This window comes from Rhyacophila brunnea, unplaced genomic scaffold, assembly GCF_057557595.1.
Source record: "Rhyacophila brunnea isolate RB1 unplaced genomic scaffold, BYU_Rbru_1.0 scaffold_17, whole genome shotgun sequence".
Lineage (NCBI taxonomy): Eukaryota > Metazoa > Arthropoda > Insecta > Trichoptera > Rhyacophilidae > Rhyacophila > Rhyacophila brunnea.
Window position 1 is genome coordinate 9,625,327 of NW_028232827.1, and position 16,350 is coordinate 9,641,676.

The window sequence follows — 16,350 nt, forward strand, 5'->3', positions numbered from 1 at the left end:
TTTCGCGCGTATTTAAGTCAACCAATGAGGGAACGTTCAATATTGTAAATGGCATCTCCCATGCTGTAGCATCTGGTAAACACATGACAGTGCCACGGAAATATGTGCCTTATGCGGAATAAATTAAAAAGTGATGTACAAGTAGCGTTACGTCCAATTTTATTTTGCCTATATTTATTACATTTAAGAGTTTATCGGCAGAAACAAATTGCCATTTGGTTCTAATTTCGACATAGAATACAACGGAAAAAATAATCTCACGTTAAAACAAATAATTGAAGCTTGAAACATAAAAACGTTGTTTCCCGAAAATATTGAATTGTATACTTGTCGCTTTATGTAATTAGACGCCTCAACTACATTATAGACTTATCCTTTTATCATGGTTGCGTGGATGTTACAAATCCTCATAATCTTTCAAGAACATATCTATGGCCCACGACCGCCATTTCTATCATTTACACTAAGCAAAATCGCAACTGTGTCATTATGGTTGTAGAATAATTATGTTCCTATGTATTATTTTCCATAATCATTATTTATTTTGTCCACTGAAAGATTTATTATGTGCTTAAATAATTCTAACATTGTGGTTTGTATTATTTTGCTGGCATAGCGTGTGGGAAGATGGTTTTGGAGTCAACGTAAGTATATAATAATCTCTCTAAATTTATATTCTTGTTATTTGACTAGCATAATATTTTGCTGTTTGAATACAATCCATCTAAGAAATATACGTTTTGAAATATTTATCCGAGACTCAAACCGCATGTTGCAAACCAATAAAGCTTTGTGAATATTCCAACAGATTGCAGAGCGAGCGAGCCGCAAGAGAGAGGCAGGAGGTCCGGCTGCCAGCGGTTGCCCGCCCAAGGTCGCCGTGTCCCGGGGCCAGTACAGCACCATACATTCACAGAGACAGCCAAACCAGGTAACAGATACTTCCTCTATTCTATAACAATGCTATCATAGGAGGTGACTATCAAACAAAACCATACTTTAAGCATTTAATAATATTTTTACTTCATTCATTCATTCTCAACGTTTTTATACCTACAGACCACTGAAAATAGGAGAAACGTTTCGCGGACCGTTACCGCAGAAATAAAAATATTATCAATTCAACGAAATGAAATGACTATATTGCAAAACAATAAGTGCAGGTGAAACGTCTGTTCGCGATTGATTTTGTCACGTAAAATCATTAATTTATTTTTAGAACAAAAAAATGGTGTATTAACACTTCGACGGCCCCAGGAAAAACCGGTGTAAGTCTAAAATCACAAATGTTCAGGAGAGCGAAAAAACTAAAATATTTACGCTATTAAATTCATCATATAAAATGAGTGAGTTTTTTCTAATCTTATTTAAGTAAATCAGATAGACCATTTTATGGTCTATATTTCTATCAAAATTTAATGGTGATTACTTGATTAACAGCTAAGATAATGACCAAAAATCGTTTTTATTTGGAATAATATTACGCGCTTGATGTTTTGACTCGGTTCAACATGCTTTTGCACGGACAAAATAGATCATTGACTCCGCACAGCAGATTTATATTCTGGTATAGAACGGTTTTTTACGTCGCGTTTTTCTTACTCTATACGATTTTATTAAACACAACCATAGTTATCGTGCTCTTATACGGAACAACCATTATAGCGCATTATTTAGCTCGAAATAGGACAGCGTGAATACAAAATAATGACAAAGAGTAAGGAGACATATTGACATACAGTTTTTTTGTACGAAGTTTTTATTACAGAAAAGTATCTAAGTATGATAATTTTTAAAAAATCAAAAAAAAATGTAAATTATTTTAGTTATTTATATAAATATTGTTAATATGTACAATAAGTAATATAAATTATTCAGGAAAATAGTAATTATGGAAGGATAAAAAAAGTTATGTAAGAAACTAAAATATAACGCAAGTAACTACGAGAGAGAAAAAATGTTTATTTTTATACATAATAACACAATTTACATTAAAAATATGGAAAGAACAATCATAATGTTAATAAATATTTTATGTTAATACAAATAAATCACATTTTATTCATTTTATTGGATTATTGATAACACAATTTATATTAAAAATATGGAATGAACAATCATAATGTCAATAATTATTTTATGCTAATACAAATAAATCACATTTTATATAATAAGATAACACAATTTACATTAAAAATATGGAAACAACAATCGTAATGTTAATAATTATTTTATATTAATACAAATAAATCACATTTTATACATTTTATTGGATTATTGATAACACAATTTATATTAAAAATATGGAAAGAACAATCATATTGTTAATAATTATTTTATGTTAATACAAATAAATCACATTTAATTAATTTTATTGGATTATTGATAACACAATTTAAATTAAAAATATGGAAAGAACAATCATAATGTTATTAATTATTTTATGCTAATACAAATATCTCACATTTTATTACTTTTATTGGATAGTTTATACACCAATTGACTATTTTTCCTGCCTTCGAAATATATGTGGAGCCAGTATTGATTGATGTTTTCAAAATATTTTTTTTCCAATTAATTTCTTGTCGTCTTCTCTTTGCACCTTTAGATGGAGAATACGTTGATCGTACATCATTTTCATCATGTGTAGTCGAATTGGGATTATTTGGTTTTTCATTTGTCAAGGTATCATTGTCCATTATGATTTCTGGAATGACGATTATGTCATTACAATGCACTGAAGTGGACGGAATCGCAATATCTTGATAATCATTGCGGTATGTTTGTATTGAATGAGTTTGCGGTTTCGATATTTCATCCATTAAGTAATCCAAAACTTCAGGAGATGCGCATTTAAAATATTCGTCAATATCTGGAGCACTTGATGTAAACGAAATTATACTGGGACAGTATTCTGAATAGCTAGAATTGTAATCCTTATCTGTCGTATCGTTAGAATCTGTAAAAACAAAATACAACATTTGAATTTAATACTCCAATGTATATACCCTATGATTAAAAAAGTAGATAACAGAGTGATACCAGTAAAAAACATTCCTAAAGATGAGTTTACAGTACCTAACCTTATAGAATTGCTTATTTTTCAGAAATATTAAAACTTAAATCTTTTCTAACATCTCAATATTTCGTGGTATTCAGAAAATACATAGATCGTCTGCTACATAATATATAACAAAAAAATAGGTTTTATCAATATAAAACGCAATATAATTCAAATACTTATTCCCCATAATTTACTACCTATGAGGGTTAGTTTCTTCTACTTTGATTGGATAGTGTTATAAAACTTATAAACCAACACAAAATCTTTAAAAAAATAAAATCTTCTATTGAAGCATAAAAAACGGTCCTGTTTGTTGTGAAATTATGTCAAATAATATTACATAAATTGTATTATATTTTAATAAGTGGTTAATACACACACAGACTCTTCACCAAGAATCGAATAATATTTTAATAGTCTTACGTTGTTATAGTAGTTATATCATATTATGCTTACCTATGACTTCATCGTTGTCAATGGATTCTTCATTCACCATGTTTTTCACATTGCAGAATACGCCACTTGCTTCATCCAATATACAAGTATAATCTGTAAATCAATACACAAGCACATTAGATACCATGATTTGGTAGATATTCATAAAATATCTCATTTAAATAGTAAAGTAGTTAAATATATAAAAATACAGATAAGTATGAATTACAATGAAGAAATGCACAAAATTAAATTATTTTAGAGGGTTGGCGCAAACCAGCAACCATTGCGTTATGCATTAAATTTATAAATTAATCAACTTAATATTAACATAAGCTAATTGGTTATCAAATAGTATTTTCTTTAAATAGTGGATATCATTATCTAAGCGTTTCATTATGAACTTTCAAAGAAACAGGGTTTAATATCAATTTTCATTCATATCTAATTCTTTTTTATTTAGGTAATAATACAAAATGTAAACTCTGTCCAATTTTACTAGGATTAAATAGCTAATAACTTTCATAATAATAAAACAATCATAATCAATAAGTAAAAAGTATGTAAATGTATGTACTTACCACTCTCACCACTACTAGATTTTTCAAAATTAATTGATAATTTATTTTGAAGTCCACCCGATGCTAAATGCAATATATGTTATGCGCGATCAGACATGGTATAAGTACTAATTAAATTTTAAAGAAAATAACGATAATTATAAACCGTTGATCATAAAATCATATAAATTAATACCAATTAGGTCACTAGTCATAAACACAAAGATTACATAGGTAGGTACTTAATACTTATTTGTAATTAATGATAAAATTTCTCAGTCGCTAATCAATGGGAAAGTTAAACGAAGAAATTATTCTGTGTACATTTCACCATCTACACGACGTTTTATTTGTTTCATCTTTTCCTAAATTTCTATTATAATAATATATAGGTATAATATAAGGCACCAAGCCCAAAAATTTAAAATTAAAAGAAAATCTTCAATATTTATGTAGAAACGAATAAATGCATCTTTGACTGCATTTTGTATATTTTTGTTAATGTTTTATTGCGGCCAATAAATGCGTCTCTGTGAAAGCCCGCCTAATCCTTTTAGGACAACCCGCCAAATAAAATTATTTTCCCAGGATACTTAGAAGTGAGTAAATTTAATGATTTTGTCTAGGAGACATATTTAAAGTGATAATATAATAACAATACTGGCTACATTGTCATATTTGCAAAAATATTATGTACATGTGCTGTACTTAGGCCCACATTCAATAATTTAATGTTTGAATTTATTTTGATCTTAGCCGAAGTCATAATATTATTATAAAAAGGTAATATTCCCACAAAATTTTATCGGTCTTTTGTAAAAACTCACTATTTCGAAATGTCATAAAAAGGATTACCTATTTAACTTATTTGTGTCATAAATATCAGTCCAAAATTACTATGTATTCCATTACACAAATAATAAAATTAAGTATCTTTACTAGGTATTTGTTTTCTATTAAATAATAAAAATTGTCACATTTAGAAATAACATTACCGACTATTTTTGTAGGAATTTGTAATAATTTCAAGAGCAATTTATTTTATTAGTGTATATTATTATGTTTTCCTACTAGGATACATGGTGGTATAATACGTATCTAAATTATCGGCAGAGTGCATAAAACGTTTGAACTGAACCTTTTGTTGAGTTTAAATAGCAGGGTGTTTAGTCAACGTGTGTTTTCAGTTTCCAATGTAAGCATTCAAATTTTTATGTCTTGTTAATTAACAGAAAATCCGAAAAATTAAGATTCTTACAATCTGTCACAATAATGACGTATATGTTGACGAACACACACAAATACAGAAAAAGGATCGAATGAATAAATGAGCAATCAAGAGTCTGCGGCGTATTTAGGTATGTCCAACCCTTAAATTGAGATGGGCCGGACATAATATATCGCAGATGAAACGACCGCTGAATGAATGCAATAATCCAGTAGTTTTGGAGGAACGTAAGATAATTAGAATTATAATAATATGCTATATTGACAAGATATTTAAGTTTGATGAAATCACGTGCCCGTGAAAAATAATTAACCAAAAAGAATGGAGAAAGCGTGAGGAGGCCTTTACCACAGTGAATAGAAACAAGTGATGAAATAATATAGTTTCATAAATTTTAATGCAAATTAATTTGTTTTCTACGAGGAATTTATTTTATATTAAGTAATATAATATTTTCACATTCGGATATAATACTACTGACCAGTTTTTAATTATTAATGCGTATAAATTCTGAAAATATCAATCTTTTTCGAAGATATACACCAAAACAAATTACGAGTCTTATGTGATACATCAATATAAAACATGGTGTCTATTCAGATATCCGTGAAAGAGCGTAATAACAAGTATTATGAGCCTCTTATTCGAAAGAAAGAGCACACGACACGTTGCTTATTTAGATATGACTATACTTTTCGGAAATTTCTGTGAACACAAATTTAGTCGACGCAATATGTTGATATATTGCACAATCGTCGAAAACCTAACTTTGTCAATTTTTATGCTAGAGACCTGAAATTTTTACAGGACATGCACAAAAAATATGATATTATAAAAAGCTAATAAAACTTAATTCGCTATTTTCAGACTTATAATGGTTTTTCTAGGGCACGTCGACTTGCAGGTGCACGGATTTTGAAGATTTTATTGGAACTTTTAGCTTAGGCATTTGGATGCCAAAAATTCGCGGACCACCGGTTGAGGAACACTGGTCTATATTATAGTCCCCATAGACTAGCTAGTCGCTTCGTGAACACAAATATCATTGTCGCTTTCCCTCCACGAATTGTTTAATATAATATTTCATGGAAAAAAAATAGGTTCTACATTATTGAAAATCACGTAAGTACTTATAGTTTTTTTTATTATTTGATGCTCTCATCATGAACCAGAGATAGAATATTCGTTTTGGCAAGTGACAAAGTACAACCTAACCTAACTCTATCATATTATTATAGAGACTAAAAGGTGATAATAATTGCTCATAATGCTGAATTGCATTAGTGTGCTAAAACAATAATTATCAGGTTTTACAAAACTTTCAGTTATTCTTCCGAATGAAGAGAAAAGCGATGCTGCTTAAAATAATTGATAAATAAGTTTGGTTCTGATAGACACCTCCTCAACAAATTTAATATCTGTAATTGTTTGATTATATTTTTTTGTTTGTTTTAATAATGAATGTATTCTGTTTTTTGTGTGCCTTTAAGAAAATGTTTAAACAATTTCGTATGATAAAGGTTATTTTCAGTTATTTTTCTCAACCTATTATGTATGTAAATAAAATATGTATCTATTATAACAACTGTGATCACTGAAAGACTTATTACTATTAACAGACTATCAGATCTATATACCAACCTTGTTTGTAATTCGAAGTTCCGTTACATTAATCTTGTTATCAGTCGGTCAGCTTGATAGATATGAATGATTTTAAAACATAATAAATTACATGTTAAGAACACTATTAAGACGTTAGGTTAGGAAAGCACTGGTTTTGACTTCAATCCGTAAAGTATGATTTACTATCATAAGACGGCATATTACATACAAGTTTTGGATGATAGTTGCACTGTGAATAAAATATTGATTATAATATCAAGTTCCTATCTATCAGTCGTGAAGGGTGGAGGTAGGCTGTTAAGATCCGCCATTGTGTAGATAGTGTTTGTTAGTTTTTAAAATTCATTTCTAACCCAAATCATAGTAGATAATAATCAAAATCAATAATCGTATTCGTTTATCTATAAAATATCTAAAATTATGCCATTAAACCATTCGATTATGGTTTGGTTAGGCAAGGCTTAATGAATTTTAAAAAATTAAGCACCAACATCTATAATAAATATTATATTCTTAATTCAATGAAAACAAATAAGTATGACTGAAAAAGTTTGTACTATTTTTGTCGAATCGCCCATATCATACCAAAACTATTATGGTTCGGTATAGGGAGGGTTTAACCCAGTCAGTGCTCAAAAGATGCCTGGCGTGTGGCCATTAGACACATATAAATTTACTGCGGACCAGTTAATTACCACATTTAATTATGCTAATTGCTACACCCCTGGTGTGTCTTGAGCACTGACTGAGTTGTGATAATTAACTGGTCAGCAGTGACTGTGTCAATTGAATTTTAAAAAAACTAACCATCACCATCTGTAATATATTGTTAGTTCAATGAAAACAAATAAGTATGACTAACAAAGTTTACTGTTCAGTGTACACTATTTATGTTGAATCTTAACAGCCTACCTCAACCCCTCGCCGCTGCTATCTATATAATATTCTACTTAATACAATTTGTTGATCTGTCTGTCCGCACCTGTTTCATCCACTATAACTCAAAAATTACTCCATCGATATTGATCAAACTTGCACAGCTTGTAGACTACATTGTTGGTACCAACTTTTTCTTCTGGTACTCCAGTGTTCTCCTAAAATTTTGTCAATAATGTTTGATATCTATCTAAAACATTCACCAATAAAAATGCAAAAAACGAGGATGTCATTCATTTATTTTTACAGATAATAATAATTTGAATATTTCGTTATTCGATATCTCAAAATAAACTTATTGTTCTTGATATCTCAAATGAATCTATACTTATATTTTCTATACTAAATAAAACTGGACTGTCTGTTTCAATTTGTTTGGTTTTAACTCGAAAACTACTTAACAAATAATATTAATAAAAATCTTAGTTTATTGACTATATTTTCGTACTAACTTAGTAGAGGTTCATCTTCTTCCGGTGTTCCAAATATGGGTTCCCAATACAACCTTCATACAATTTATTAATGAAAGCTTTACCAAAGATTCACCATTGTCGGCTTTTAGATAAATTACAAAAAAGCGGGATTTATTTTTCTTGATTGACAATTAATTGACATTGAGACAACTTAATTGACATTGAACATTTCATTATTCGATATCTCAAAATAATCTATAATATCGACCTACTATATTTGGTGGACTGGTGACAATGAAATTTTTTTAAAATTTTAGATTTGTCCAAGGGTGATAAGCCCAGATGGAGATCACAATGTATATATTCTAAATATACAATGAAACTTCGATTTTACATGCCTGGAATTCATGTTTTCTCGCTATTTAAGTTTTTTATGTCAATTTCTTTAAAAGCATAAAACCAGGGTTTTACTGTATCATATAAATTTGGAACTATTACACAAAAAATCTTGCTGATTTGTCATCTTGTGTTTATTACTTTTTTATCGCCTTCCAAGCAATTCAATATTCGACAGTGGGCTTTATTCACGTTCCAGCCCACACATTCATTCTTACCTTGATTAGAAGACATATTATTTTTTCACGTCTCCGGAAATTTGTACGTATGCAGTTCACCATATCACACTTCACCGTGAAATGTTATATCGGAAATATATGGTCGTATATTAATGACTGTCCAACCTCTTTGGGTCATATACTACCTATCTACCTACTGACATAAAATTCATGTCTTAATAAAACACGGTTCTTGTCGGTTTACACTTCACAGGAAGCCAGCAGCAAACAAATTTTGAAAAAAGCCGATATTGTGGATTTTGTTAGGGTAGTTTAGGTTAGGTTAGGTTTTTATTATTGAATTCATGAATTTTGCCCAAATCGGCTATGAAAATTGAATTAATCTTCATATTGAATCTAATTAAATTGGAGACCGTAAAGTATACGGTCATCTCTTTCCGATAGAAAGTTCACAGCGAACTGTGCTATGGTTACGGTGAAATGTTTTACGTACAATTTACATATTGTAACCATTTTTTCAATGTTTCGACTGATTGACAATGAAGTTTTCTGAGCATGCTTCAAATCACTATTTTCCTTCTGAATATGTCAAGTCACTTTATCTACAAATCCATAAGACTGTCCATTTTGTGTGCATTATTATAAAATTATAATAAATGATTAGAATGTTATCTTCTTTGAAAATTTTAATTAAAGCCACACTATGATATACCTACATTTTATTCAGTTCCTCGTAAAAATAATATTATCATTACGAATCTTTTATATTATGAATTGGATGCGGAATGATACCCGAGAGAGATAATATTGTAATAATTATATGTACATCTTTTATCCCATCTCATTTTCGTTTTAAAATGAGGCAAACAGAATTCATAAGTACTTTTCACTTAGGTATACACTTGCTTTATGAATGCAAAATAGCCGTAGCTGTATGGCATATAATGTGTACGTAAAATTGCATTGCACTCGTTTGCAAGGCACTGGTATTAAGGTTGAGTGTTGCCATCTAGGTTGAATAAAACATTTCGCACAACGCATCGCCTCTTTCTCTCTCATTTTCTTTCCCACTTCCACTCATTGTTTGTACTACCCCTCTGTACGTTTGTCTGTCTGTCTATCACGCATCGTTGGACTATTAAAATAGGATAACCACAAGATCTGCAATAATTTATTTGCAACTTGTGGAGCACGATTTTTAGAGTATGGCGAACGACATGTACTATCTAGCTACATATTATGAATAATTTGATAAATGATTCTATTATTTTTTCTATTTCCTTGTTTGAGGAACTCTCTTCTTATTTTATTTTGGTTTCGCTGGACGAGCTTCTTGGCTTTATATTTCCACGAAAATATTATCTGAACTGAATCCGGTGTGGGCATTCCAGACGTGCTTCCATATTCTTCTTCTTTCTTCTTTCACCCTGTCACGACCTAGCTTTGGGGCATAGGGCAAGCATAAGTTCGCGCCACTTCCCTCGATCCATCGCCAACTCTTGCGCCTCCCGCCATTCCAGACCTGCAGCGCGTAGATCGCTTTTAGGCCGGCCACGACGACGAAACCGTTAAGACTGTGCGACAAGGGTACACATGTCCCAGCCACGTAAAACGTTTCTTCGTGGTAACCTCAATCACCGAAGGCTGCTGTGTCTGCTCACGAACTCGGGTGTTTGTATCGCGGTCGTACCAATGTACCCTTAAGATTCGGCGGAGACATCGATTGTCAAAGCTCAAAAGCCGAGACCTTTGAAACTTTGTAAGATACCATGTCTCACAGCCAAGCACAGGTAGCACGCACGCATTGAACAAACGACATATTTATATGATGTATAAGTGGGGCTTCAAAAAGTCCCCAGTTTGCGAGTGTATAGTTTCCCCGGAGGAGTCTCAGCCATACACCAGGCCAAACCGGAGGTTGTTGCGTGGATCTATACCTTGCCGGTTGTAATATGACTAGTTTTGTGATTTTATTTCATTGATTTTCTAATGTGTTTTTGTTTTCAAACCATTTTTTACTAACGCATTATAATTATTATCTAATATAGGTACTGGCGATAGATAGCCAGCGAAAACGAAACTTAAACAAACAGATGTTTTACAGAATAAAGAAATAGACTGATTAGTTTTTTTAAAATGAGGCAACGATTGGTAGACGTACATATCTTTATTCAGCTGTTCCATTTCTATGAATATCCAGCCAGTGGCTTTTGACATATTCATGAGTATCACAGTCGATTGAGAGCTCGAGTGAGCCCGCGCGATCAACAACGGTTGGATGTAGACGCTTGTCCATGAACTTTTACCTCACTTCACCATTTCAACGCTGCTATAAAACCATTTTACGTACTCGTGATGAATGAACGCGTGTGCGTTATTTTTCAAAATTTATCTTGTAACTTCGAAAGATATCTCGATTATACTATACTTACTAAATTGTTATCACGTTATCAGCAATGTAGTACTTTTTTTACCATGCCCGATCTTAATGAGATCATAATATGGGCCTCCACAGAGTGGAGGTTTGTATTAACAGATTGCTTTGTTTTTACGAGAAATGGATTTTTAACCACTTGCTCAACCAATTAGGTACCTACATATTATGACTCAAACAAAAACTTTAAGGCTATACTTCAGTTGAGGTATGGTCTAAAAAGATCGTGGCTAGGCGATGCGCAGATTGTGCAAATGACGCGTGCCGAACGAAATATTATTTGTCATAAAAATCCAACAAGCGTCCATTTAATGTTATGTTTATTGTTATATTACTGATAATAATAGTATATTTATTGACATGTTTTCTTTTTTAAGTACATATAAAGTTTTTTAGTCATCTTTACGCGATTTAAGACATTACTTCAGAGAAACGGCAAATAATTTCCAACTATAGGTGCAACGAAATTTCGGACTGGCTGGCAATCGTGTAAAGATGACTAAAAACGTTACCCATTTACTTGAAAAAGAAAACATGTCAATGAATATATTATTATTATTAGTAATAGAACAATAAACATAACATTAAATGGACGCATATTGACTCTTTATGACAAATTATGTTTTGTTCTGCACGCGTCATTTGCACAATCTTCGCGTCGCGTTGTCACGATCGTTTTAGACCGTGCCCCAGCTGAAGTATAGCCTTAAGAATATTTTCATCCGACGCCATGACAAAACAAATCGACGTGCGCATACTTCGACTATATGTCTCCGATTGGCGAGTCCAGGCGACGAGTGAGAAATTTCGTCGCACCTACTGTTGAAAATTATTTGCCGTTTCGCTGAAGTACGCGTGAGAAATGTAGTATATAAGCATAAGCTATAATAAATACAGAGGCGTAAAATATGGTATGAATTTAGTTTCTATTACATGCTAGATTCAGTGTTTGCTTGATAAAAAACTATCCTCATACTGGGTTCGTTTTTGGTCTAAATTTTATAGTATGTATCTACCCTTACGTATGCGATTACTAAAGTCAAGCTATGCGGGAATGGAATATTTTGGGTTTCTATTGTACTGCGAACATTGTAAATTTGTCCGGAAAAACCTCAATTCTGGCTAAATTTCAGGCTTAATACACACTGGGCTTAATAATGTCGAAATCCGGGCCCTTTTTTGGCAGTATTTATTGGGGGAGCGCTGCAAAATGGTTACCCTATCTCCGGGGAGGCATTATTCCGTCGCAGAAGACGTTTATTGCGCCACTCTGTACTGCAAAAAGCGCAAAAAGAAGAAGAGGACTTTAAGTTCCAGCTTTTATTATTACGAAAGAGGCGACAACTTTTATTATTCCAAGCTTTAAGGCACAAAAATAGTAAAAATCCGTACAAAAAATAACTTTATGCGAAAGTAATTATGAAGAAAACAAAGTCAGATTAGGGTTTTTAATCCCGGGATTCTAATTGATCTCTTGTTTCTCAAATTGCGGGATTGAAAATTATGGAATCAAGGTATTGCGGGATGATTTTTAACAACAAAAACAACTAAAGATTGACGCCCGAGATGACCTAGTGGTAACGTATCCATTTGTAAGTTGAAGGTCTCGGATTCGAATTCCGGGCTTGGCGAAATTTACATATTGCTTTTCGATGTGCGTTTGGACCCAGAGCATGATCTTAATAAGTCAAACAACTGACTAATATCCATTTCTAGTAAAACAAATCTGTTAGGTAGGAAACCTCTGCTTGAGGCTGCATATTATATTCACAAAGGATTGTAGAGTAAAATGAAATATATTTTTTTAAAGAACGTCATTGGTTTTTTAATAAAAATAATATTGAAGCTTGAAGGAAATTACTAATCGTACCGTTATAGTATTATGAATACAGTATCGGAAACAATACACATAGTTATCAAATGACATAGCTAATATTATAAACTAGGTACTTAATACCTACCTAATGCGAGATTTATAATATTATGGTACCCATATATATTTTTTGTTAGTATAAATTCATAGCTTATTGATTGAATTAGTCTAAAACTAGCTCTCCCATGATGGCCGAGTGGTCACGCGGCAGCTTATAATGTCTTGGGGTTCAAATCCTGGCTATGGTTAATTCACATGTTGTTTGGACCCAGAGTATGCACCTAATGGTTACATGTAAATTGTAAGTATGTAAAACATTTCACCGTAGCACAGTTCGCCGTGAGCTTTCTATCGGAAAGAGATGACCGTATCTACTATACGGTCTCCAATTTTATTAGATTCAATATGAACATTAATTCAATTTTTATAGCCGATTTTGGCAAAATTCATGAATTCAAGAATGAAAACCTAACAATAATAATCCAGTATATCGGCTATTTTCAAAATTTGTTTGCCGCTGGCTTCCTGTAAACTGACAAAACCGTGTTGTATTTAGACATGAATTTTATCTCAGTACTATACGACCCAAAGAGGTTGGACGGTCTTTTTAATATACGACCATATATTTCCGATATAACATTTCACGGTGAAGTGTGATACTGCGAACTGCATACGTACAAATTTCCGGACACGGAACCTAATAGGGTTGAGCAATTGGTCGTAAAAACCAAAATATGTTACCTAATAGGTACAACCTCCATTCTTTGGAGGTCCATATTATGATCGAACATGGTAAATAACTACATTATTTTATTTAGGAAGTAAATGAAATTACGCCACTGGTGTGCGAAGGGAAATTAACACCATACCTCCCCTTTTATGTTATGACTTTGAAGTTACAAGCAAGTGTTTGAAAATATTGTGGTTCACTAAATGGATTTATAGCTTAGACTATAGATACATCTAGACGCCACACATTGCATTGCTAAATGAAGCTGCGTGCCGTGCATTTGGTTTGTGGGCGAGCGAACGCATTCGTATATAAATGTTTGAGACCATAGACTATTTCGCCAGTGCTCGCCCGAAGTGCTCGCACTAGACGCTCAGAATTAAAATATAATTTTCTATTTTTTTACGTTATATAGTATTTTTAAGCGGTCAAAATGCAACCATTAGGTAAAGATATCCATAATTTAAGTTATTTTAAAGAAACACTAGGTCACTTGATATTAAAATATATAATAATATACAAATAAATTATCACGAACATGTATCAACTTTCCTATGAAACGTAATACCATCCTTGCTTATCAGTATGGCTACCACATTTTAATACAACACACAGAACCATCTTTTCTACTTAATTAACTAAACATATTTACCATTAACTTCATGTTTAACACTAAAATATCAATTTTAGCAACACGCGCTCGCAGGTTATCGACGCTTAGTTAAGCAACAAACTAAGATTTGGCGGCGATACCATAGAAACCATCCCACACATCTGTAAACCTTTTATCTTACTCTAGTGCGTGTCGCAGAGATTATTAGGGTGCCGAATACTTTCTCACTCGCACTTATGCATCGTTTTTATTCTGGCCTTGATTTATAGCCAAAAACGTATTATTCAGTTATCGTAGAATTAATAAAATAACGCTTTCAAACCACATATTGTTTTGTTCTAATGTCGTGATCCCGGAATTGAAAACAAATATTATTCTCAGGGTTGCAACCCCTAGTATATAGGATATTATTTTTTCCGTTCGTTTAAAGAGTTCCGAAAATAGTTGTATTTCTTTATCGTTATAATAATATAAATATTATAAGTAAGTTTATGATAAACAAGCGAAGTAATTTTGCGAATCAGTGGAGCGTGGTCTCATATAAATTAAAGGCCCGATGAATTTCCATGATAAATCACAACATACGAGCGTATTCTATTACAGTCTCGCAACAATGATAATCATATTTTATTATCTCTTTCCAAGCGTTTATAAATAGATACTTATATATATTTTTTTTTAAATTAGTAAATCTATTTTGTTCGGATTCGGGTATAATTTATATTACTAAAGTCGATTTTTGTCCAATATGAGATTTAATAAATACACGCATAGCTTATAAAACGATATGGTTTCATTCTCAATTAAATATCGACGAAATTTACAAAAGTACTCTTTTATGATATTAATAATATCATCATCATCATGATGAGCCGGGGTCAATCCACTGCTGGATGAAGGCCTCCCCAAGCTTCTTCCAACTCTCTCGGTCCTGTGTCATTCGCTGCCACGTATTGGGTACCACTGGATGACAGCATTTGTCCAGCGGCCGTCCTTTCGGCGAGCAATATGCCCCGCCCATCTCCATTTCAGCTGTTTGGCAACGTCTATTACATCGCGTACTCCTGTCTGCTTCATAACCCATTCGTTTCTCTTACGGACCTTTCGCGTGATGCCCAACATACACCTCTCCATGCCTCGCTGTGCGACTCTTAGCCTTTGGACATCTCTCGTATTGAGGGTCCACGTCTCGCAGCCATACGTGAGCACGGGTAGCACACATTGGTTGAACACCCCACGCTTAAGACATAATGGTAGGTCACTCTTGAAGATACCGTTCAGACGTCCGAAAGCACTCCATCCCAGCTTTGTTCTTCGAGCAATTTCATCGTGCATGCTTCCGTCTATGGGCACCTGCTGTCCGAGATAGAAGTAGCTGCTGACTTGCTCGAGTTGTGTGCCATTAATACATATAATCGCAGTGTCCGAAAAACAGTTCCTCATCACTTTTGTCTTTGAGACATTTATCTTTAGGCCGACCGTTTGACTGCTCGACTTAATAATATAATGATGATGAAATCTTGATTATCAGTAAGTATACGAATCATAATGACATACATATTATATTATTTCCTATAAAGTTGACATTGCAGCTCGCAAAAATTTGCCTTATTTTGTTACATGACATGTCAGGGGTTATATATATTTTTTAAATTGTCTTTTGTCAACAAATTGTACCTATACATATTATATTTTTAGTTTTAATGTTAAATGTTGAACATTTTGAAATATGTATTTTATAATGGTTGAATATAATATATATATTTTTGGGTAACTCTTTCAATAAATAATAAAATTAAAATTAAAAATCAATTTGTGTTATTAAATATCTGGCTCAGGGCTCGAAATGGACTGGAGCGTACCGGA

General features: G+C 32.4%; 1 protein-coding gene across 1 annotated transcript in view; it reads left to right on the forward strand.

Moving 5' to 3' along the window:
- The window catches only part of Camta (Calmodulin-binding transcription activator), a 604,660-nt gene that overhangs the window by 459,490 nt on the left and 128,820 nt on the right, over nucleotides 1-16,350 (forward strand). Inside the window, exon 23 of the mRNA XM_085944160.1 lies at nucleotides 809-931. Coding sequence (XP_085800286.1) covers nucleotides 809-931 — 123 coding nt within the window. The remainder of the gene's footprint in view (nucleotides 1-808; nucleotides 932-16,350) is intronic.